Source organism: Salvelinus sp. IW2-2015, linkage group LG4q.1:29 (assembly GCF_002910315.2).
Source record: "Salvelinus sp. IW2-2015 linkage group LG4q.1:29, ASM291031v2, whole genome shotgun sequence".
Classification (NCBI taxonomy): domain Eukaryota; kingdom Metazoa; phylum Chordata; class Actinopteri; order Salmoniformes; family Salmonidae; genus Salvelinus; species Salvelinus sp. IW2-2015.
In genome coordinates this window covers 6,122,455-6,148,688 of record NC_036842.1, presented here as the reverse complement: position 1 = coordinate 6,148,688, position 26,234 = coordinate 6,122,455, and the positions used below count along the sequence as shown (strand labels likewise).

At 41.7% G+C, this 26,234-nt stretch overlaps 2 protein-coding genes across 2 annotated transcripts in view; one reads left to right on the top strand and one right to left on the bottom strand.

Annotated features, from left to right (window-relative positions):
• LOC111961303 (band 4.1-like protein 4) overlaps positions 1 to 8,906 on the bottom strand; it is a 90,284-nt gene extending 81,378 nt beyond the window's left edge. Inside the window, 2 exon segments of the mRNA XM_023983469.2 lie at positions 7,999 to 8,265; positions 8,452 to 8,906. Of these exon segments, the coding sequence (XP_023839237.1) occupies positions 7,999 to 8,097 (99 nt within the window). The 5' untranslated portion in view covers positions 8,098 to 8,265; positions 8,452 to 8,906.
• A 6,382-nt stretch (positions 8,907 to 15,288) lies between these two features.
• The window catches only part of LOC111961302 (APC regulator of WNT signaling pathway), a 56,160-nt gene continuing 45,214 nt past the window's right edge, over positions 15,289 to 26,234 (top strand). The window contains exon 1 of the mRNA XM_023983464.2: positions 15,289 to 15,508. The gene's annotated coding sequence lies outside the window, so the exon portion shown is untranslated. The remainder of the gene's footprint in view (positions 15,509 to 26,234) is intronic.

Here is a 26,234-nt window from a genome sequence, read left to right as displayed (position 1 = left end):
CTCTGTGTGGCCTTCACATGTAAAATACACTGCTCAAAAAAATAAAGGGAACACTTAAACAACACAATATAACTCCAAGTCAATCACACTTCTGTGAAATCAAACTGTCCACTTAGGAAGCAACACTGATTGACAATAAATTTCACATGCTGTTGTGCAAATGGAATAGACAAAAGGTGGAAATTATAGGCAATTAGCAAGACGCCCCCAATAAAGGAGTGGTTCTGCAGGTGGTGACCACAGACCACTTCTCAGTTCCTATGCTTCCTGGCTGATGTTTTGGTCACTTTTGAATGCTGGCGGTGCTTTTCACTCTAGTGGTAGCATGAGACGGAGTCTACAACCCACACAAGTGGCTCAGGTAGTGCAGCTCATCCAGGATGGCACATCAATGCGAGTTGTGGCAAGAAGTTTGCTGTGTCTGTCAGCGTAGTGTCCAGAGCATGGAGGCGCTACCAGGAGACAGGCCAGTACATCAGGAGACGTGGAGGAGGCCGTAGGAGGGCAACAACCCAGCAGCAGGACCGCTACCTCCGCCTTTGTGCAAGGAGGAGCACTGCCAGAGCCTGCAAAATGACCTCCAGCAGGCCACAAATGTGCATGTGTCTGCTCAAACGGTCAGAAACAGACTCCATGAGGTGGTATGAGGGCCCGACGTCCACAGGTGGGGGTTGTGCTTACAGCCCAACACCGTGCAGGACGTTTGGCATTTGCCAGAGAACACCAAGATTGGCAAATTCGCCACTGGCGCCCTGTGCTCTTCACAGATGAAAGCAGGTTCATACTGAGCACATGTGACAGACGTGACAGAGTCTGGAGACGCCGTGGAGAACGTTTGCTGCCTGCAACATCCTCCAGCATGACCGGTTTGGCGGTGGGTCAGTCATTGTGTGGGTGCCATTTCTTTGGGGGGCCGCAGCCCTCCATGTGCTCGCCAGAGGTAGCCTGACTGCCATTAGGTACCGAGATGAGATCCTCAGACCCCTTGTGAGACCATATGCTGGTGCGGTTGGCCCTGGGTTCCTCCTAATGCAAGACAATGCTAGACCTCATGTGGCTGGAGTGTGTCAGCAGTTCCTGCAAGAGGAAGGCATTGATGCTATGACTGGCCCACCCGTTCCCCAGACCTGAATCCAATTGAGCACATCTGGGACATCATGTCTCGCTCCATCCACCAACGCCACGTTGCACCACAGACTGTCCAGGAGTTGGCGGAGGCTTTAGTCCAGGTCTGGGAGGAGATCCCTCAGGAGACCATCCGCCACCTCATCAGGAGCATGCCCAGGCGTTGTAGGGAGGTCATACAGGCACGTGGAGTCCACACACACTACCGAGCCTCATTTTGACTTGTTTTAAGGACATTACATCAAAGTTGGATCAGCCTGTAGTGTGGTTTTCCACTTTAATTTTGAGTGTGACTCCAAATCCAGACCTCCATGGGTTGATAAATTTGATTTACATTGATAATGTTTGTGTGATTTTGTTGTCAGCACATTCAACTATGTAAAGAAAAAAGTATTTAATAAGAATATTTCATCTAGGATGTGTGATTTTAGTGTTCCCTTTATTTTTTTGAGCAGTGTATATGAAATAGTTAAGATGATTTTAAAATAAAAAATAGAATGACAAAGTTTAAAACATTATCCTAAATATAGACCATCAACTTAGTGTTCAATATGAGGGTTTCAGCATTAAATATTTTTGTATACTTTTATTATGTCAATATGTATTTGTTGTCAATGTTTTGGTGTCAAACTGGTGGCAGTCAATAGTTGGATGAGTTGCAGAGGTAATTGAAAATAATGCCATTGTTAATTGGATGCTTTTTTAATTAATTAGGCCATTTTCTCTTGAACCATATGGTCTATCGACTAGAAACTCATGGACAATACAGACACATATATAACAAATGAATACTATATACCAACACATTTGTTTCAAGTTATTCAAGTATAAAGTTACGATAGATTGCCATAGATTTTCTGTTAATTACCAAAATTGCTGAAGACGATGGTAACTTTAGTAAATGATAAGTAGCTTTGCAACCCTACTGACACCTCAGTGCCACTGGTTCTCCCCACTACAGCTCCCCTCCCCCCTGCCCTGTCGATATCTGTTGTTTAACAAATCTATCATGGTAAGCGATCAGATCAGATTATCTGCAGGCACCCGCAATTATTTAAAGTGATAATTTATGATTCGATTTTTATTAGGATCCCCATTAGCGACAGCTATTCTGCCTGGGGTCCGATACATAACAGCAATTGCAATCACACACAGCGTGCTGTTAATTCTCCTGTTATAATGAAAAATAAATTGTGTGTGATTGTGACAAGCAAGTCTAGCAACAGGCAATTAGTTTCATTTTGTATAGCTCCTTTCACAAAATATATGTCAGAGGGCTTGTGATAATTAAACTGAAGACGCAAGCGAAGGTGTGTGTGTGTGTGTGTGTGTGTGTGCACGCTCTTTTCCTCCAGGGCCGAGAGTCTACTGTCGTTCATTATCACTTTCAACCAGCAGAAGTAAGTGGACACTGCTAGTGTCTAATAAGTTATCATATCTATTTGATTAGTGATGTGCTGTTGACTCACAGCCGCACACTGTGAACCCCAAAGTCGTTTTTTTTTCAATGTTGGTTTACACTCCAAATCACTTACCATTAGTAAACAGATTTTTGGATAGACTGATCATGTAAGCATGGCTTTTCATCAGGCCTATTGCCTACAATGGGTTGACTTAAATCTGAGAGGGCAACAGTGAGAGTATCCTACTAAATCAATAAACAGACCGATTCTATTTATTGGCACCACACTTACATGCCAGTCCCAGAGTGGAAAATCGGAGCATTCCAAATGAGACTATTACTGTTCCCTGCCCCATTAGCAGTACTGTGTTAGTAAATAATTCACAGCTGAGCCTGTGTGTGTGTGTGTGTGTGTGTGTGTGTGTGTGTGTGTGTGTGTGTGTGTGTGTGTGTGTGTGTGTGTGTGTGTGTGTNGTGTGTGTGTGTGTGTGTGTGTGTGTGTGTGTGTGTGTGTGTGTGTGTGTGTGTGTGTGTGTGTGTGTGTGTGTGTGTGTGTGTGTGTGTGTGTGTTTTACCAGCCTTAGGTGGTAATAGGTGGATCACTACTCAGTCCTAATTACACAATGAGCTGCTACCTGGCCCTGGCTGCTCTGTCCAACAGGTAGATACTGTATGTGGCAAGACAGGTTCCTTATTAAGAGCATTCAGGCTAATATACTGTATTATATATACTAATATACAATACTGTTGTGAATGTGGACGATGACCTCTCCTAAGAATTATTTTGCCTCATAACAAACATTACACTGCTAAACCCACCTCAAAAATACTTCCATCATGTAATGGAAATGTGTGTGTGTGTTTTCATAGGCCACAGATGTGGGGTGTTCGTCTGTTACTCCCCCTTTGATCCAGATGGTGTAAGTGTTTGTTTCACCAGTGCTCTACCCTACTTTGAGGGCAAGCTCGGAGGACGTCTGTGCTTGTCTCCAACGGGAGAGAAAGAGAGAGAGAGAAAGGGGGGGATATAGAATGTGTGAGAGAACGAGAGAGACAGAGTGAGACAGAGAGAGAGAGGAGGTGGGAGAGAGGGACGAGGTGATTAAAAGCAAAGGTACCAACACAAACCCTTTTAGCAGTTTTCCCATACACTAGTGCTTCCCAGAGTCAAATATTTCTTAAAGTTTGAATCCTTAATTGAAACAATAACAAAGTGGACACCCCAGCTCTGTTTTGGTAAAAACTGAGAGATGGGCCTGGAGAAATTTTAGCCACTCTCAAATTCATAGATCGAGCTATGGATGCAAGGATTGATCATCCATGATATCAAAATGATGTTTTGAGGCAATACAGAGTTTGTTGACATTTACGTTGTTTACAAACATTGTATTAAAACCAGCTTATATTTTGGATTCAGATGGGGTACAACAGTTGATCTAAGTCCATGAAGCATTTCTAAGTTGTATTCTTTAAGAATCAATGTAGCAATTAACGATTCTGGATGTAATATATGGCTCTGGTGCCTCCAAACATTTGGTGTTTATTGCTGTGGGATGTCAGCTAACAGAGGAACAAGCTTTTGACTGTTTCCGCCTACCCGCAACATTAAATTACTGTATGGCGATAGAACTGAGCTAAGTGTTTAAACAAATCACTTATAATTCACCTAGCTAAAGACATACTGATTGTCTCGAGGGAAAAAACAAACACCAATTTCACACAGTCATACACAGTCTGGGGTAGAATTCTTCCCAGTTTCAAAAGAGGTACATGTGAATGTTGCATCCCCACACAAAACAGCCTGAGCTGAGTTAAAGTGTAGAGAGAAGAAAGACAGCCAATACAGATTGAATAGTTTGATTTTTCTCTCTCTCTCTCTCTCTCTCTCTCTATTGACTCTTCAGTAGCAGATCCCAGAGGATCCATTAGTAGCCACCAGGTTCATTAGAAAGTCATATGTTTCCATGGCAACCCGCTTTTGACTTTCACTTTCAGGAATTCACAGATTTTACATATCAATGTAATTTCTGAGGATATAAAGCTGAGGAATTTGTTATCGGTTGACACTGTCCAAAAATATTTGCCGTCTAAAATAGGCTAATGTGATCTAATGTGTACCGAGCTCTAAAAACACAACGGAATTGACACATTCCGCACACACAGGAATTTTTATGTATTTCTAATTTCACAATGGAAAAACTTCGCCTTGAGCCAAGCATATCAAGCAAATCAACATGTCACACAGCTGCAGTGTTACCCYGATGTACCCAAACCCTCTCTCCTGGCATGAGTCGGGAAGAACTTTATAGGTACACTGACATGAAATGCTGCCTATTCTTTGTGACAACCTTAGGGGATGACCTGTTGTACAAAAAAAACACCATGTTCATTGTATTTAGTGGGAAGTTGGAGAACAAAGACATTCTGAATGACGACAAGGAAGGAAGCAGCTAACGGCTAACTGTTCCCAAAAAGCTGCCCTGTTTTCGTGAACTATTATCCAGAAAGCTAAAGAGGTTGGAGCATCTCTCTCTAGCCATGGCCAGAGAAAACAGACGTGGCCTTCAGGGTCAGCGGCCGCTGTCGTTGGGACTGCTCTACTTTGTTGTGGTAGCAGTTCTGTACCTCACACTAAATCCAACACAGCCCCTGGGCCAAACTCAATGAAGCCTTTGTGTAAGAGGCTCGGTGCTGTTTAATACAGCATATAGCAAAGACTGGATCGGGCTTACAGGAGCCAAATGCATCTCTGCCCACCTAGCCCCGCTTTTCAGACACGAATGTGCTCCCAGCAGCCAAGCATAAAAACTTTGACAAACGTGATAAATAATACATAATATTAGAATATAATTGCAGGTGCAGCAGGAAGGCCCATTAATATAGGCTAGGGAACTTCTGTTCACATTATGAACCCTTTCAAGTCTCTTTTTTCTTATTTATTTACAGCTGAGAGCAGCATAAAATAAACAGCCTAAATGGGAGATCTTGAGATGGGTGACAACACACCAGAGTGACAACTGGAGTGGTGTTGCGCAACACCTTGGGGACATGGGTGTGGAGGTCAACTAAACAGCATTTCCTTCGCAGCTCTCTTGGGCTCTTTTTCTGAAGGGAAAGAATAAATCAGAAAAACCTGACTGACTGACAGACAAAGTGCCTCCCTCCATGAGCATCCCTCTGGAAAAATGTGTCGCCCAAACGCACACTTTGTTCTTCCCCGCATTCCATCTCTTTCTTTCGGACCAAGGCCTTTTAACTCAAACCCTTTCATTGTCTTTGTCTGGTCTCTCACTCATGTGGTTTTCAGTCACAGTAGTGTCAGGGGCCAGGGGAATACAGGTGTATGTCATGCCACACTGCTGAACGTAAAGCCGAACTTCAACAGTAACAGAGAGCAGCATGAATAGGATTAGTGCCAGCTTCACTTCCAGAGTCCCTCTGTACTTTGTTTAGTATACATATTTTTGTGTAGTACAAAAAAAAGTTGGTGAGAACCAACTACAAAACTTGACTTTTGTTACAAATTCTTATGCTGGGATCAGATGAATCCTAGAGCCCAATAAATTATATAATAATATTCATAGAACCAACCCAGGGCTAAGCTCCACTGCAGTAGAGCTGGTGTTTTTAATCTAACCACTGACAATACCAGGATTATAATCCTACTCTGCTGGATCAGTACAGTCAGAAACCATTCATTCAAAAGCTCACCACAGCAGCTTCACTAACTTACGCTAGAGCCATAAAGGAGAAAATACATATAACACGCATACTGTACACAAAACGACAATAATGCATAATACACAGCTGATGCTGCACTATTCACCATGCCCACCTGGACAGCCTCTCACATTAACAATTAAAAGAGGATGAGCAACCTGATCTCTCCAATGGACGAGTCACTAGYGGAGCACAGACAGGGAGAGTAAAGCCAAGCCAAGAGGGATAGGGCGCCAGAGTATCATGTGGGGCCATCTTGAGGAGAGAGGGGGGTTGCAGAGAGTGGGTCTGAGTGGTGGGTGGTGGCATGGCAACTAAAAATCAGTTAGAGGGTCTCTCTATTTCCAAATGCACCATTTTAGGAGTCGCTTTCCACAAAATAACCAGCAAAACACACCTACTACTGTAACAGGTGCCCAACGGTTAGGCCTTCTCTCCTATTTAAATAAAGGGCTTTTTAAGATAGATTAAAAGCTATGGACTATGAAGGGTTTATATGCTATGAAGGGTTTATATTTGGAGCATTATAATAGGGAAATAAAGGTATGAGCGTCAAAGGGCAAGGTGAGGCCAAGCAACCAGATGCAGTTTAGCCCCAGCAGTCATCAGAACATAATTATCTGCCTCTGGCCCTTTGACACACAGACAGACCTGGGTTTCGTCTTCAGAGATTATATCCAGCCCATAAACTAAACCTATATTCACTCCCAGTCTGACCCGCTCTGGGTTGGAATTATTTTATGAAGCTAGTCAAGAGGAAATGGTACATAATACCTATAGCATCATAACAGTCATTGAATAGCAGTCATGGAGTGGTCCCCCCCCCCTCCACCCCCTGTAGAATGACAGACAGTGAGCTCTCCTAACAGACATTCCTGAAACTGAAGTTGCATCGCAGTATTGAATCTATCATCATGAAGTCTTGGTTTACACTGTGCCCCAAGGTGAAGAAAGCAGAGAAGATACTTACAACTGATATTGATACATTCAAGTCTTTGTTTTCCACTTAGACCCCCAAACAATGTAAGGCATGCTCTGGGTGTTTTCTTGATGCATTTTTTATGACTGTGTGTTGTGGTGGACTTGTAGATTTAACATACCATGTGTTATAAAAACATTATGAAGATCCAAATGAGCATCACAAAGAGAATGTGGCCCAGTAGGCTGATATAAGTCAAATACTGTACAGACATGTAACAAAGTTAAACTAGAAAACTGGCACTGGTTGGTTGTCATCAAGTTTCAGGATTTCAACTGTGTCATTCTCATGCTTTTGTTTGGATGGAAATCCCCTGAAGCATAATTTCAGATTTAATTCATGACCAGAAATAAAGTCATCGAGACTAAGATACTAAGATACTCACCATGTTTCTTTACAGCCCTTGGGGCCTGTATTTTGTTTCACAGAGAGTTCACAGCAAATTACAGTAGAAGCCTGGGCTACTTTTTAGGCTCCTGGTCAGCTACCAATAGCCAAATGTATCCTCAAGAGACACCTTCATGGTCAGGTAACCTGTAGCTTTGGGCTTTCTGTTAATAAACGACACATTGTACTTGTTGATACATTTAGAAATGAGTCAAAAACACAGATATCAGATTCCAACAACTGCATACTTCAGTCAAAGTAGAAGWACAGATTCTTGACAAGCCTCACCGCGCGTGTGACGACAGACCGCTTATTAAAGGATGGCTACCTGTCAACCGCCTAACCTGACAGACAGACGAGCGCGTGTAAAGGGATCTCCTCTTACCTTTATTCCTTGTTGTTGAGTGGTTAACGTCAATTTGGTTTCATCCAACAGTAAAACTTCACAATAAAACTCTTCCTGGGGCGCACAGAAGCAACTCATGTCTTTCTTTTTGCAGGGGGGATAAAGCACCACTGCACTGACTTAGCGGACTTCTGTCAATTCAATGATAAAATAATGGACTAATGCTGGGACTAAATAAAAGTCAAAATCATCATGGGGTTTTCTTCAATAAAACACTCCTTAGCCAGTCCTTGTATTGTCTATGATCTGCAACAACAAAAAAAGACAGAACCATTTAAATGATAGAATTATCAGAATACATTGCATTGAAACGAACCTTTCAAAAATAAGGATTAAAGCAGCCTTTAGGCCAATAAACTTGTCACAATACTGTAAAAATGCTTCGAATAAAAATACATTGTAGTTTTATAAGGTTCCCAATAGGCTACACACCTTTGTGCTCTATCCAAAATAATTGCAAAACCTTTTGTTTTGGCTTGCAGCTTGTTCTTTCAACAAATCAGCCTCCATTAAATGTTGAGCTTTGGGTACAGTATGTGACGCCTATTTCTTTATAAACCGTAGTTTATAGTTATTTCATTTTCATGAAAAACTGGATAACTCCCGGACCGCAAGGTTCCTTCCTTTTATTGTGTTCAATAAACACGAGTTATGCGCTCTTCAGTGCCCTCCAGCTCCAATATTCATAGATATGCAAGAAAAATAGGAATTCCTTTCAGTGTGATCCGCTTTTTGATCTCCAAGTCTTTAATTTTTATTTGTCTTATATCTGGCAATCTTACTAAAAGTGAAGACAGAGGCTTAGCCTGCACCTGTCCCGTCGGCTTAGAGAAATGAGGCAAAATCTCGCCACTCTTCAGCATTGCAGACAGCCCGTTGCTAAGGAGCGGTGCCCATCTCTCACGACAAAGCTTCCCGACACAAAATGACTCCGCCCTTCTGGACTTTCCACCAATTGAAGCCATACCGACAATATACATTCATAGATGATACAATCATGCCACCTGTTGGAGATTTGCAAACTGGTCTCTCTGTCTCTGTCTCTGTATATCAAATCAAATGTTATTTGTCACATGCGCCAAATACAATAGGTTTAAACCTTACCGTGAAATGCTTATTTACAAGCCCTTAACCAACAATGCCGTTGTAAGAAAATAGAGTTAAGAAAATAAATACAAAATAAACTAAAGTATAATAAATAAATGAAGTAACACAAAAAATAACGATAATTAGGTTATTTTCAGGGGTTACCGGTACAGAGTCAATGTGCAGGGTCTTTCTCTGACACCGCCTAGTATATAGGTCCTGGATGGCAGGAACTTTTTGAGGATCTGGGGACCCATGGCAAATCTTTTCAGTCTCCTGAGGGGGAAAAGGTGTTGTTGTCATGCCCTCTTCACAACTTTCTTGGTGTGTTTGGACCATGATAGTTTGTTGGTGATGTGTACACCAAGGAACTTGAAACTCTCAACCMGCTCCACTACAGCCCCGTCGATGTGAATGGGGGCGTGTTCGGCCCTCCTTTTCCTGTAGTCCACAATCATCTCTTTTGTCTCACTCACGTTGAGGGAGGTTGTTGTCCTGGCACCACTCTGCCAGGTCTCTGACCTCCTCCCTATAGGCTGTCTCATCGCTGTCGGTCATCAGGCCTACCACTGTTGTGTCGTCAGTAAACTTAATTATGGTGTTTGAGTCGTGGGTGAACATGGAGTGCAGGAAGAGACTAAACACACACCCCTGTGGTGCCCCCGTGTTGAGGATAAGTGTGGCAGTTGTGTTGTAGCCTACTCTTATCACCTGGGGGTGGCCCGTCAGGAAGTCCAGGATCCAGTTGCAGAGGGAGGTGTTTAGTCCCAGGGTCCTTAGCTTAGTGATGAGCTTTGTGAGCACTATGGTGTTGAATGCTGAGCTGTAGTCAATGAACAGCATTCTCACATAGGTGTTCCTTTTGTCCTGATGGGAAAGGGCAATGTGGAGTGCGATTGAGATTGCATTCATCTGTGGATCTGTTGGGGCGGTAAGCGAATTGGAGTGGGTCTAGGGTTTCCGGGAAGATGGTGTTGATGTGAGCCATGACCAGTCTTTCAAAGCACCTCATGGCTACCAAAGTGAGTGCTACGGGCCGGTAGTAATTTAGGCAGGTTACCTTCGACTTCCTGGTTACAGGGACTATGGTGGTCTGCTTGAAACATGGAGGTATACAGACTCGGTCAGGGAGAGGTTGAAAATGTCAGTGAAGTAACTTGCCAGTTGGTGTGCGCATGCTCTGAGTACACGTCCTGGTAATCTGTCTGGCCCCACGGCCTTGTGAATGTTGACCTGTTAAAAAGGTCTTGCTCACATAGGCTACGGAGAGCGTGATCACACAGTTGTCTGGAACAGCTGGTGCTCTCATGCATGCTTCAGTGTTGCTTGCCTCGAAGCGAGCATAAAAGGCATTTAGCCCATCTGGTAGGCTCGCGTCACTGGGCAGCTCGCGGCTGGGTTTCCCTTTGTAGTCCGCAATAGTTTGCAAGCCCTGCCACATCCGACGACCGTCAGAGCCAGTGTAGTAGGATTCATTGTTAGTCCTGTATTGACGCTTTGCCTGTTTGATGGTTCTTCTGAGGACATAGCGGTATTTCTTATAAGTGTCCAGATTAGTGTCCCGCTCCTTGAAAGCGGCAGCCTTCAAGTGCGGATGTTGCCTGTAATCCATGGCTTCTGGTTGGGATATGTACATACGGTCACTGTGGGGACGACGTCCTCGATGCACTTATTGATTAAKCCGGTGACTGAGGGGGTATACTCCTCAATGCCATTGGATGAATCGCAGAACATATTCCAGTCTGTGCTAGCAAACCAGTCCTGTAGCATAGCATTCGTGTCATCTGACCACTTCCATATTGAGCGAGTCACTGGTATTTCCTGCTTTAGTTTTGCTTGTAAGCAGGAATCAGGAGGATAGAATTATGGTCAGATTTTCCTAATGGAGGGTGARGGAGAGCTTTGTACGCATCTCTGTATGTGGAGTAAAGGTGGGCTAGAGTTCTTTTCCCTCTGGCTTCACATGTGACACAATCTGGTAGAAATTAGGTAAAGGGGATTTAAGTTGCCTGCATTAAAGTCTCCGGGCCACTAGGAGCGCCGCTTCTGGATGAGCATTTTCTTGTTTGCTTAAGGGCTTATACAACTCATTGAGTGCGGTCTTAGTGCCAGCGTCGGTCTGTGGTGGTAAATAGACGGCAACAAAAAACACAGATGAAAAGTCTTGGTATGGTCTACAGTTTATCATGAGGTTCTCTACCTCATGCGAGCAATACCTAGAGACTAACTTAGTATTAGACATTGCGCACCAGCTGTTATTCACAAATAGACATACAGTGCCTTGCAAAAGTATTCATCCCCCTTGGCGCTTTTCCTATTTTGTTTCATTACAAACTGTAATTTAAATGGACTTTTATTGGAATTCATGTAATGGACATACACAAAATAGTCCAAATTGGTGAAGTGAAATTTAAAAAATAACTTGTTTCAAAACATTCACCCCCTTTGCTATGAAGCGCCTATATAATATCTGGTGCAACCAATTACCTTCAGAAGTCACCTAATTAGTTAAATAAAGTCCACCTCTGTGCAATCTAAGTGTCACATGATCTGTCACATGATCTCAGTATATATACACATGTTCTGAAAGGCCCCAGAGTCTGCAACACCATTAAGCAAGGGGCACCACTAAGCAAGGGGCACCACCAAGCAAGTGGCACCATGAAGACCAAGGAGCTCTCCAAACAAGTCAGGGACAAAGTTGTGGAGAAGTACAGATCAGGGTTGGGTTATAAAAAAATATCTGAAACTTTGAACATCCCACGGAGCACCATTAAATCCATTATTAAAAAATGGAAAGAATATGGCACCACAACAAACCTGCCAAGGGGGGGCCACCCACCAAAACCCACGTACCAGGCAAGGAGGGCATTAATCAAAGAGGCAACAAAGAGACCAAAGAGAACCCTGAAAGAGCTGCAAATCTCTGCAGTGGAGATTGGAGTATCTGTCCATAGGACCACTTTAAGCCGTACACTCCACAGAGCTGGGCTTTACATAAGAGAGGCCAGAAAAAAATCCATTGTTTAAAGAAAAAAATAAGCAAACATGTTTGGTGTTTGCCAAAAGGCATTTGGGAGACTTTTCAAACATATGAAAGAAGGTACTCTGGTCAGATGATACTAAAATTGAGCTTTTTGGCCATCAAGGAAAAAGCTATGTCTGCTGCAAACCCAACACCTCTCATCACCCCGAGAATACATGATCATGCCATCACGGTTGACAACTCCATTGTGTCCTCCTCCCAGAGTGCTAAGAACCTTGGCGTGATCCTGGACAACACCCTGTCGTTCTCAACTAACATCAAGGCGGTGACCCGTTCCTGTAGGTTCATGCTCTACAACATTCGCAGAGTACGACCCTGCCTCACGCAGGAGCGGCGCAGGTCCTAATCCAGGCACTTGTCATCTCCCGTCTGGATTACTGCAACTCGCTGTTGGCTGGGCTCCCTGCCTGTGCCATTAAACCCTACAACTCATCCAGAACGCCGCAGCCCGTCTGGTGTTCAACTTTCCCAAGTTCTCTCACGTCCACCCGCTCCTCCGCTCTCCCTGGCTTCCAGTTGAAGCTCGCATCCGCTACAAGACCATGGTGCTTGCCTACGGAGCTGTGAGGGGAACGGCACCTCCGTACCTTCAGGCTCTGATCAGGCCTACACCCAAACAAGGGCACTGCGTTCATCCACCTCTGGCCTGCTCGCCTCCCTACCTCTGAGGAAGTACAGTTCCCGCTCAGCCCAGTCAAAACTGTTCGCTGCTCTGGCACCCCAATGGTGGAAAAAACTCCCTCACGACGCCAGGTCAGCGGAGTCAATCACCACCTTCCGGAGACACCTGAAACCCCACCTCTTTAAGGAATACCTAGGATAGGATAAAGTAATCCTTCTAACCCCCCCCCCTAAAAGAGTTAGATGCACTATTGTAAAGTGGTTGTTCCACTGGATATCATAAGTTGAATGCACCAATTTGTAAGTCGCTCTGGATAAGAGCGTCTGCTAAATGACTTAAATGTAAATGTAAATACCATCCCCACAGTGAAGCATGAAGGTGGCAGCGTCATGCTGTGGCGATGTTTTTCCTCGGCAGTGACTGCGAAACTGGTCAGAATTGAAGGAATGATGGATGGTGCTAAACACAGGGAAATTCTTGAGGGAAACCTGTTTCAGTCTTCCAGAGGTTTGAGACTGGGACGGAGGTTCGCCTTCCAGCAGGACAATGACCCTAAGCATACTGCTAAAGCAACACTCGAGTGGTTTAAGGGGAGACATTTAAATGTCTTGGAATGGCCTAGTCAAAGCCCAGACCTCAATCCAATTGAGAATCTGTGGTATGACTTAAAGACTGCTGTACACCAGCGGAACCCATCTAACTTGAAGGAGCTGGAGCAGTTTTGCCTTGAAGAATGGGCAAAAATCCCAGTGGCTAGATTTGCCAAGCTTATAGAGACATACCCCAAGAGACTTTCAGCTGTAATTGCTGGAAAAGTTCCTGGAAAAGTTGAGCGAATAGTTATGCACGCTCTAGTTTTCTGGGTTTTTGTCATATTTCTTGTTTGTTTCACAAGAAAAAATATTTTGCATCTTCAAAGTGGTAGGCATGTTGTGTAAATCAAATGATACCACCCCCCCCCAAAATCTATTTTAATTCCAGGTTGTAAGGCAACAAAATAGGAAGAATTCCAAGAGGGGTGAATACTTTCGCAAGCCACTGTACTTGAGGGAAACCTGTTTCAGTCTTCCAGAGATTTGAGACCGGGACGAAGGTTTACCTTCCAGCAGGGCAATGACCTCTCGTCTTACCGGACGTAGCTGTTCTGTCCTGCTGATGCATGGAAAACCCAGCCAACTGTATATGATCCGCAGCGTCGTTCAGCCACAACTTGGTGAAACATAAGATATTAGAGTTTTTAATGTCCGTTGGTAGGATAGTCTCAAATGGAGCTCATCCAGTTTATTCTCCAGTGATTGCACATTGGCCAATAGAACGGATGGTAGAGGCGGGTAACCCAGTTGCCGAAAGAATCTCACAAGGCACCCTGATCTTCGCCCCCTGTATTTCCTTATTTTCTTCATGCAAACATTATATCCTTCGCGGAAGACTTCTTTTTTGAGGTGAGTAATCGCTGTTCTGATAACCAGAAGCTCTTTTCAGTCATAAGAGACAGTAGCATCAACATTATGTACAAAATAAGTTACAAACAATGTGAAAAACACAAAAAATATCACAATTGGTTAGGAGCCCGTAAAGCAGCCATCCCCTCCGGCGCCATTCTCTCTCTCTCTCTCTCTCTCTCTCTGTGTGTGTTTGTGTGTGGCCATTGTCAGGCTGTATATAATTTAAAATGTCAAGCCACCACTGTAGGCTACAGTAAATTGCAGTGAGATAATATTGCAACTTTATTTGGAGTTTTTCAGTAGCCTTGCCATAGGCCTAAACTACAATTTTTTTAGAGCAAGTGCTACCTTGATTTATCCTGACCTCTGGTGGTTGGTCTTTGCCAATGCCTCCCTAATAAAGAGAGATAGCAAGCAAAAGTTGTTTATTGCAGTTTTGCAATGTCAAGAAATATGCATTGGCCTTGCAAAATATGTTAGAGTAGGCTATTACTTAATTGTAATTTAGTCGTTCTATTCACTGGGCTTATTGTTAATAAGTTATCCTTCTCATCCATTCATGATTCCATTTCAATATACTGTATGATCAGAGCGGAATGCACAAACATGCAGGGATTAAGCTTTTCTTATTTTTCAGATAAGGGTGTAGATGTGTAATATGTGTCAAAGATGGACTAATGCATGTCAAGTACTTCTCTGTGTAGTTGTTATAGCCTAATATGAATTGGCCTACTGTATTCATACTATAACAACACAGAAGTCCTTGACATGCAGAATACACAATTGAATAAAAGGTCATTGTTGCCACTTGCCAGTAAAATGTATTAGGCAGACCTACATGCTTTCAATGACTTTCGCTGAAAGTGGGTCAGTAGGCCTAGCGCCATATTTAAATCAAGTAAACTGGTAGGCCTAGGCTTCACATTTTCTTTCTGACCACACAGATATCAGATAGACAAGAAAAATGTAAACACTGCTTATCTGTAAACAAAATCAATCTCAGATGTTGTTTTCTTTCTCACGGCCGGAGGGCGGGTACCCTTTGCGCGTCATCATCAAGCATGCGCGCATGCTGACAGTACAGACAACATGGCATAACGAAGGAAGCAAGCGTACGAAGAAAAAAAAGCGGAGGAAGACACAAAAGAAAAAGTTTACTTAAGAGTCTGTAGCAACGTTTATAATGGACCCTCGTTTAAAGTTAGTTTCGCGGTTTCGATAGGGGACTTTTCACCCTGGAGTGCGTCTCTATAAACGTATTGGTGCAGAGAGGAGCGAATGTTGATACAGGTAAGATAATTTACCTAAGCTAAATGTTAGCTCGCGAGCTAGCTATTTTAGTTTATTAGTTGGTGAACAATCTGCTAACATGACTCATTAGTTAGGAGGCAGCTTGTTGTTTTGACTGGAACAAAACTGCACATTAATCTGGCAACGCAACAAGAACCTCCGTAGAACCTACGGAGTAGGACGCGAACTCATGTAAACTATTTTGAGCATGGCTATGAAAAGGAGCTGGCATAAAAGTTCTCAGTTTAGTTTGCGTGCTAGCTTCTGATGTACAGTAGCCTACATTTAGCCCAGGCTACTGCTAGTTGTCAGGAATGCAGCAAAAGAAGAGGACTGAACCTTTTTTTGGCAAGCTGCCCACACTTTGAAGCACATTAAATAACCGAGCAGCTTTCAGTGCAGTAAATTATTTGAACGTTTCCAATTGAGTGTCACGAGTCTGTTACAAAGTTTGTCTTTGTTGGAAGAACTTGCCACAATGTTATGTTGCAWTTTGCCACGCTTACTTTACGTTCCACAAACTTTGTCTGGCTTTCTACTTTGTATCCAGTAGGCAGGGAAACCCGTTTAGGTGATCAGCTGGAAGTGTTTGCCATTCAGTCTGTGGTTCGGCTAGGCTCGGCCATATTGTGCAAGTGTTTGTCACATGTGAATTGCGTCAATATTGAATTTAAAGCTGGGTAAACACTACCTGTTGATATTTGTACATTTTTGTGCAGCAGAATGACAACCGCACAGATAACCGTTATGAAACTACCACTATTCAAACACCACATGGAAAGTGGAGATATTTTTTCATCACTAGTTAGAGGACAACCTGCAGAAAAATCTGATACATTTAGGAATGTTGCATTTTCATACAGTGGTCACAAAAACGGTTGCACGTCCTGTTTTAAAATGAACACCACTCAAAAACCACATGGAATCTAGGAATAATGTGTATGTTACTGGTTAGAGGACAATTTGTAGAAGACCGCTAGCTACATTTTGAATTGTTGCATTTGATTCAAGTGTTTCCAGGGTTCTACACTAACTTTTGACACGTTMCAGTTGGTGGCACCAGCACACTTGGTCGCACCAATTTTTGTATATATTTAAAAATAATAATTGATGTTAACCTGGCCTGTGTCCCATAATGTGCCTGCATTTCATACTAAACCAGGCTAATAATGACTAGCATTCTTTTAAATTGGCATGCCATTGTGTTCTTACATTGATTTGGATTAGGGTTGGGCGGTATTCAGATTTTCACATTGTCATACTGTCCTCCTCGCACCCCGGGATTTACTGTATGACTGGCTTAGTACACAAGGGTGCACCAACCCCCCCTCCCCCCCCAGAAATTAGCATACGGCATAGCAAATTTCCATGGCGAAAATAAATGAATTGCAGAGACAGGCAATCCAGCTCATAAAGTTATACATGTATACACTGAATTAAAATATAAACAACATGTAAAGTGTTAGTCCCATGTTTCATGAGTTGAAATAAAAKATTCTAGAAATGTTCCATATGCACAAAGTTTATTTAGCTCAAATTTTGAGCAGAAATTTGTTTGCATCCCTGTTAGTTTTTATCCTTTGCCAAGATCAAGAAGCTGATTAAACAGCATGATCATTTCACAGGCCACTCTAAAATTTGCCATGCCACAGATGTCTCAAGTTTTGAGGGAGCGTGCAATTGGTATGCTCACTGCAGGAATGTCCACCAGAGCTGTTGTCAAAAAATGCAATGTTAATTTCTCTACTGTAAGCCGCCTCCAACGTAATTTAGAGAATTTGACAGTACGTCCAACCGGCCTCACAACCGCAGACCACTTGTAATGTGTGGGCAAGCGGTTTACTGATGTCAATGTTGGGAATAGAGTACCCCGCGGTGGAGTTATGGTATGATCAGGCATAAGCTACAGATAATGAACACAATTGCATTTTGTCGATGGCAATTTGAATGCACAGAGATACCGTGACAATCCTGAGGCCTACTGTCGTGCCATTCATGGGATGCTCTGGGTGAATCGTTTACGACGGTGTGTTCCAGACAATATCCACCAACTTCGCACAGCCATTGAGGAGTGGGACAACATTCCACAGGCCACAATYAACAGCGTGAACAACTATATGCGAAGGAAATGTGTCATGGTGCATGAGGCAAATTGTGGTCACACCAGATACTGACTGGTTTTCTGCTCCACGCCCTACTTTTTTTTATTTTTAACTTATGTTGTGAAATCAATAGATTAGTGCTATATTTAAATTATTTCCTTATAAACTGCATCTTTAAAGTTGCTGCATGTTGAGTTTATATTTTTGTTCAGTGTAGGTAGGAGCTACCGAATGTCATGTCATTTTTGGTGAGTTTGGACATTTTACAAGCGGAAATGAACGAGAGGCATTGTGCAAATGAAGTTTTGACATGCCTGTCAGAAGGAAGAGCATTACTGGCTCTCCAGCAGCATGTCTACACGCCGTGTATGTGTGGAGTCTGAAGTCGCTAGGGCAACGGGCCTGCCTGCTTTGCTCAGAGAAGATGGGGGAGGATCATATGAGCTGAGAGGCAACCCCCCCCCCCCCAAAAAAACACAAGGAAATCAAGTCAGTGGCAGCTGTACAAATAACTCATCCAAAGGGCTTTGACTTAACAAACATGTTAGAAATTGAACACAATATGATGCCTTATTCATTCAGCCACTTACTTACTTAGATAGCAGTGTTAAACCGTGTTAACGCGGAGTTCTGGGCGGGAAAAAAGAAAAAGCTTGCTGTGTTTTGAAAATGAAGATATAAAATGCTTCTTGTTGTAATTTCTGCTCGGCATCAAACAAATTTTGTGCTTTGGTTGCGCTTTTAAACTCTGAGAATTCACAAATGGGCAGTCTGTCAGCAGACAGCGCTCTGACTGTTGTGTAGCTACTTTTCGCTTGTACTTTTCTCAGTGTAGCCAGCCTATTTTTCTCCAGTAAAATGCAAGAAACTTTAAGCAAAACATTAGCAAATGTAGCTGGCTACATTCTTTCTATGATAGGCCTAAACATTAGAAATATGATGGCCATGCATCACTTTTGCAAAAAATACCTTTTTTCATTGTAAGTTAATTTACTCTGGCTGCTAGCCAAATAGCGTTGAGCTTCTGTTATCTGATATAACATAAGCTATTTTCGGCCAAATGTGATACTCAAATGTATTTTCTGTGAAGGATAACTATAGTTGCATGTCCCTGGTCACTCTATTGAAGCAAAAAAACACTGACTTTCAATATAAACCGAGAACCCAGTCAATACACAGCTGGACCTGCTTTCTCTTGTTGTGCTATTTACAAACACGCGACTGGCTCAACTGTTCAGGGGAACTACTTAAGCTTCATAATGTAACATAATGTGACAGCAATCTGCTTTATCTCCTAACACATTGCACAAGTTGACTGCAGGTATTTACTTAAATAGCTACAAAATTTCAGAAATACTGTAGTTTCAATGGTATTGGAAAAACCATCCTGTGGCTACTTCTAAATCCTTGGTATACTGCCCAAACCTAATTTGGATAGATTTACTGTAACAGCAAAGAAAATAAACTGTTTAATTCAGATGCACGCCAGCCAGTTTGGTGAGCAGTGTTTCTGTAGTGTAGTGATGGATGGATTGGATGGATTGGATGGATTTTTCTAAACAAATGGCCACTGGATTGATGCAAATAATCATTATTCTGCAAGGTAGGCATAAACTACTTTGTCGTTACCTTTTTAATTTCCTTTCCGTCTACTTGAAGACAGGCTGTCATTAACATCGCTAATGGCTACACAAAATGGTAGGCATACAGGCCCACAGGGCTCGACGTTCAGGTAAATTTACCAGTGGCACACCGGGCCAGTGCCAACTGAAAGCTACTGGCCCGAATGGAGGGGAGAAAAACAAACATACTGGCCTGGATCAAGCTCTGACAGGAAAGCGAATAATGCGTGCATAATTTCAATAACATTTGCACAATGAACAAGTAGCCTATACAGGGTTGATACAGACATTGTCAAGTCAAATTCAAGGACTTTCAAATAATTTTTCAAGCACTCAATTTTAATAGACTATAGAGAAGAGAACTCCCCCAAAATGTATGCAAAAAAATCTGCATCAACACTAAGAATAAATGTAAATGTAAGAATAATGCTCTTTTTAATAGGCCTACCCAATGGCATTCACATTTTTACATTCTAAAATGTCAATGTGTGCATTGCCTGACTAAATATGCTCCATTCTCCAGACATGCTCCAGACACAAACACACTCATGAAGTCCTGTCTGTGGTAGCAAGTCAGTCTCGCCATTTTAAGATGTTATTGTAACATTAAAGCAAGAAAGCGACCAAAAGCCGGGTGTCCTTTGTTATGCAGCGCTTTGTATTGAAAACCAAGTTGAAGACAACATTTCAATATTGTTTTGCTCATAATATAACCTCACACGGGTTTTACCGCAACAACATTTCAACTGCGGGAAACAAACTAAAGCACCTACATCTCTCAAGCAGATCAGAAATGAAATGGCAGAATGTTTATATTAGAGCCGTAGAACTTATAAATCGGCTACCTTGACTTCAATGACTTTTCTAGGACAATAACTGAATTGCGCATTCCAAATATTCAACCAAGACTTGGAACTTTTCAGATATCTGGTTTGCATACCTATTCTTGCCTTAGCATTTACTGGTAGACGTCATAATTTGGAACATCTTTCCTACTCCTACCGGTGATTTGGTCTTCTGTAAGCTGCTCCACGCAACAACCAGCTGTTTGAGAGCTGTACGCTTTCTCTGCCTGACAGATTATCTGTTAATTAGATATGGCAAAAATAATTCATCTTAATTTAAGATGATAGTAAATGAAGCAAACTCACAATTTTTCAATAATCACATTTGTCATTAGTTTAACCATTTAGAGATGTAAAAAATGTTCCTAAGCACAATTTAACCAGGTGCTCTAGACTAGAGTGTCCATAGGATCTATGCAGCAGAGTGAACATTTGACATCCCTACCAGTAGCGCGCTTCCCATTCGCCATTCAAGTGCATAGGCAACTAGGCGTCATACACTACTTTGTAATGAGTCGGAGGCAGTATGCATTTTAAAAACCAATGCTTAATTGTTTGAAACCTGAACGTTTTATTGCATATTAAGGCATGTCTTAACTTGCTTCAAAGTAGCCTAGCCAAAATCTAACCAAACCTGCAGGCAATTATTTTATAAAGACTTCCATATGCCATTGAAACCAGAAGCCTTTTTCTCTCATGTTCTGTTGGTTTTCAAATCAACTTTCATTGTCTMGTTGCCAAAGGCACAATTCTAGTCGTATTAGCAACCAATGCTTGTTGCATATTTAGATCTCCCCTCTTTATACATTTCTGACTGATATTTTACTCTCACATTAAACGGCTCACAATGGTGTTTACCCGCTAATTGCATTATGGAACCAAAATTTGTGCGCAATGCCAGGTTTTGTTTTTTTTTCACGTAAAAAATTGTATTAAAAGGCATAAAAAATCTTACTGTTTTGTAAATGCAGATCAAAAATGCTTATTGTAATTTCTACTCCACATCAAGACTCATTTTTGGCTTCAGTTGCACTTCTCCCCTCAGATGAGAATTCAGCTGACCGTGTTTTGACTGTGTAGCTAATTTTCTCTCGTAAAATACAAGATTAAGTTAAAGCAAAACATTAGATTAGGAAATGTAGCTGGCTACATTCTTTTGATGATAAACATTAGGCATGCATAGTTTTTGCAAAAAATACCTTGCTTTTTTATTGTAAGTTCATTTACTTGTGTGGCTGCTAGCCAAATAGCGTTGCACTTCTGATGAAAATGAAGCTACTTTCTGCCGAATAAATATATACAGTTGAAGTTGGAGGTTTACATACACCTTAGCCAAATACATTTAAACTCAGTTTTTCACAATTCCTGACATTTAATCCTAGTAAAAATTCCCTGTTTTAGGTCAGTTAGGATCACCACTTTATTTTAAGAATGTGAAATGTCAGAATAATAGTAGAGAGAATGATTTATTTCAGCTTTTATTTCTTTCATCACATTCCCAGTGGGTCAGAGGTTTACATACACTCAATTAGTATTTGGTAGCATTGCCTTTAAATTGTTTAACAAGAAATTTGTGGAGTGTTTGAAAAACAAGTTTTAATGACTCCAACCGAAGTGTATGTACACTTCCGACTTCAACTGTGTATAGTTGCATGCCCCTGATCACAGTATTGTTGCTTGAGGTAAGTAAATATTGGGAGTTATTCTAACAAAGGTGGCGCGTGGGTTTCAGGTTTGGGGAAGGTAATTTTCACCATACAAATTCACCTTTATAATTAAGCATTCCATGTATCCTTGCATTTGCAGACTTATTTACGATGGCCTACTATTCAGAATGTGATGATTGGATAGTCGTAATTTACGCTAATAATATAACTGAGGTCGGCCGATTATGATTTTTCAACGCCGATACCGATTTATTGTAGGGCCAAAAAAGCCGATACCGATTTAATCGGCCGATTTTAAAAATAATAATAAATAAAATAAAAATATTATTTAAAAAAATAAACATTAATATATTTTTTTAAATGAATAAATAAAAATATTTTGGGGTTTATTTGTAATAATGACAATTACAACAATACTGAATGAACACTTATTTTAACTTATAATATAATACATAAATTAAATCAATTTAGACTCAAATAAATAATGAAACATGTTTAAATAATGCAAAAACAAAGTGTTGGAGAAGAAAGTAAAAGTGCCATGTAAGAAAGCTAACGTTTAAGTTCCTTGCTCAGAACATGAGAACATATGAAAGCTGGTGCTTCCTTTTAACATGAGTCTACAATATTCCCAGGTAAGAAGTTTTAGGTTGTAGTTAATATAGGAATTATAGGACTATTTCTCTCTATATGATTTGTATTTCATATACCTTTGACTATTGGATGTTCTTATAGGCACTTTAGTATTGCCAGTGTAACAGTATAGCTTCCGTCCCTCTCCTCGCTCCTACCTGGGCTCGAACGAGGAACACATCGACAACAGCCACCCTCGAAGCAGCGTTACCCATGCAGAGCAAGGGGAACAACTACTCCAAGTCTCAGAGCGAGTGACGTTTGAAACGCTATTAGAGCGCACCCCGCTTACTAGCTAGCCATTTCACATCGGTTACACCAGCCTAATCTCGGGAGTTGATAGGCTTGAAGTCATAAACAGCAGAGTTGCTGGCAAAACGCACGAAAGTGCTCTTTGAATGAATGCTTACGAGCCTGCTGCTGCCTACCATCGCTCAGTCAGACTGCTCTATCAAATCATAGACTTAATTATAACATAACACACAGAAATACAAGCCATGGGTCATTAATATGGTAGAATCCGGAAACTCATCTCGGAAACAAAACATTTATTCTTTCAGTGAAATACGGAACCGTTGCGTATTTTATCTAACGGGTGGCATCCATAAGTCTAAATATTCCTGTTACATTGCACAACCTTCAATGTTATGTCATAATTACTGTGTATTGACTTTAAGAAAGGCATTGATGTTTATGGTTAGGTACAGTCGTGCAACGATTGTGCTTTTTTCCYGCAAATGTGCTTATGTTAAATCATCCCCCGTTTGGTGAAGTTGGCTGTCTTTGTTAGGAAGAAATAGTCTTCACACAGTTCGCAACGAGCCAGGCGGCCCAAACTGCTGCATATACCCTGACTCTGTTGCAAGAGAAGTGACACAAAGAAATTCTTGTTAGCAGGCAATATTAACTAAATATGCAGGTTTAAAAATATATACTTGTGTATTGATTTTAAGAAAGGCATTGATGTTTATGGTTAGGTACCTTTTTCGCGAATGCGCACCGCATCGATTATATGCAACGCAGGACACGCTAGATAAACTAGTAATATCATCAACCATGTGCAGTTAACTAGTGATTATGATTGATTGTTTTTTATAAGATAAGTTTAATGCTTGCTAGCAACTTGCCGTGGCTTCTTACTGCATTCGCGTAACAGGCAGGCTCCTCGTGGAGTGCAATGAGAGGCAGGTGGTTAGAGCGCTGGACTAGTTAACCGTAAGGTTGCAAGATTGAATCTCTGAGCTGACAAGGTAAAAATCTGTTGTTCTGCCCCTGAGCAAGGCAGTTAACCCACCGTTCCTAGGCCGTCATTGAAAATAAGAATATGTTCTTAACTGACTTGCCTAGTTAAATAAAGGTGTAAAAAAATACTGATTTCCGATTGTTATGAAAACTTGAAATCGGCCCCAATTAATCGGCCATTCCGATTAATCGGTCGAAACTCAATCACTGTTCGCAAAAAATACTTCAGTGCAGCGCGTAGTGGCTTAGAGTAGGCTATATCAGCCTGCATTACTTCTTTCTTTGCAGAGTTTTTTTTTTTTTTAATAAACACTTCATGCAATTCCACTACACTTCATGTGACTGGAGACATTTGCAGAATCTTTTTTTTAAAACAACAGAGATTACTCTGCTTACGCTAAAAAGTAATTCAATAAAAACCACGCCAGATCTGTATAGTAGACCTACGAAAAGGGGGGAGGCCAGTACAAGATGACGTCCATCTAACCTGGAGGAGGAAATTATTGTCCAAAAACAAACGTGGCACTGACCCAATGATAAAGATGGTGAATATGCACACTCAGTGGGCATATGGCTGATTTTTCTCTGCTGGTACTTTTTGCTGAATTATGTTAAATGTTGTTAACTTAAAGACAAATTGGAGTCTTCATTGTCTTCTCTTTACAGCAATATCCATTTGTTTTCCGAACTGTTTTTCCAAGATTTGTATTTTTCAATATTGTGATATTCCTGGCTCGGTCTCTATAAATTTCGCTGACAGTCGCAACTCAACAATCATCTATTTAGTATTTGCCGCGGGCCCTTCCGACTCAGTTACGCAATTAAAAACAATCCACTGCAAACATTTTATTCATTATCCTCTGTGGCCAAAGCATGCTTTCTGGTGTAGTAGCCTATTTTGAATGATTTTTATTTCTTTGTAGACAGGAGTAAGCTATCATTTTGGCAATTTAATTTACTTTAGGGAAAGCTTAGCTGCCCCTAGCCTTATTGACGCCCCGCATATGTATTCTAACATCTTCAAATTACTCATCGGAATTCGGTAAGAATGACTCATGCCGTTGCATGTTCTCTTAAGATGAATTGTGATTTCTGTCATTCTGAAAACAGTGGGTGTACGCCCTAATCCGGTTACACAACCAAAGCATATGGGTCTGGTATGTCCGGTAAATAAAATTGCTGCCGGTCAAATGTCCAGTGCCACATTTTTCTAACGGAAACCATGCTACAGTGGCATAGTAGGAAAATTAATAGATGATGTAAACAAAGGAAGGAATGATGGAGGAAGATTTTAATACAGAAGTATTTGATTGCTCAAATTTGKCAGCTGACCATTGTGGTTGTAAACATCTTGAGGTTAGTACATCGAGGGCATTGCACTTCCAGGGTCAATATATTTTAAGTGTTTTTCTGCTCGGTTGCCTCGCTCGCTGTTCAACATCAAGCACTTCTTGCGTTGTGTAGCCCACTGTTTCTTCGAAAAATCCCTGCTGGCCTTTTCCACATATTTGTTCAATTCGACCACAGGCACACCTGATTCATATTGACTAGTTGAATCAGGTGTGTTGGTAGTGGAAAAGAACAAATGTAGAATGTCTGGAGGRCCCAATGAGTTGCACATCTCTGTGCCATCTGGTAACCTCGGTGGTCACCTCAACAGCCACACCTCCTCCTGTCTGGCTTATTTTGGTGAACACAGACACACAGACACAAGCTATTCAGGGGATAATGTTTATTGCATTAAGTTCTTAGATTTTTTATAGATGACTACTTTATATTATCATGACGTGTTTGAAACTCCCACCAGTGATGTGAAATGAAAGTGGTAGCATTGGCAAGCCATAGGCTTGTATCTTGACGAATAGAATAATTTATAGAAATGACTTATGCACTTTKGTACCCCCACAATTGAGTTGACTGGGTGGGAGGACTATCAGGGTTTTGTCTCTGAGATATCTTTAGCTTGTTGTCTGGAATTGAACATTGTCAATGAACATTTTTCCCACACACTTGGGCGAATGGATGTGTGAACATTTTTAGTAAAGGCAACAACACCACCAGTGAGAGGGGGGGGACCAGGCCAGCCAACAAGGGTTCTCTGGCTGCCAACGTTTGGCTTTCCCTGGCTCTTTCACAAACATTCTTCATTTGCATGAAAAAAACCTGCATTCAGAAACACATTTTCCTTTTCCCCTCTTTCTCTTTTCTCTTTCTGGTGATACAGGGCATCTATTCAGATTGATAGAGGAGTGAGAGGGAGGTAGAACGAACAGCAGAGTGAGCATTGAGGAGTAGCTGTGATTTAACACTAACAAGAAGCTCATTCAGATGTTTTCATTTCTTGGCTGTTTTAATTGAGATTGTTAAGAAATCTCTTCTAGAATGGTACTGTGAATCTAAGATGGAGGAGACAGGGAAGAATCTCAGCTGACTTTCAGGAAGGAAGCATTTAATATACCACACTAAAATAGCTCATGTCCTTTGGTGTAGTAGACTACTAGTACTATTTTCTGCTTGGTTGTAATATGAGCTCCTCCTGACAAACGGACTCCTGAAACCAGTTCCTGCTGTGAAGGCTGGGACRTCTAGTGTTCTCTCTGTGCTCCTCCACTCAC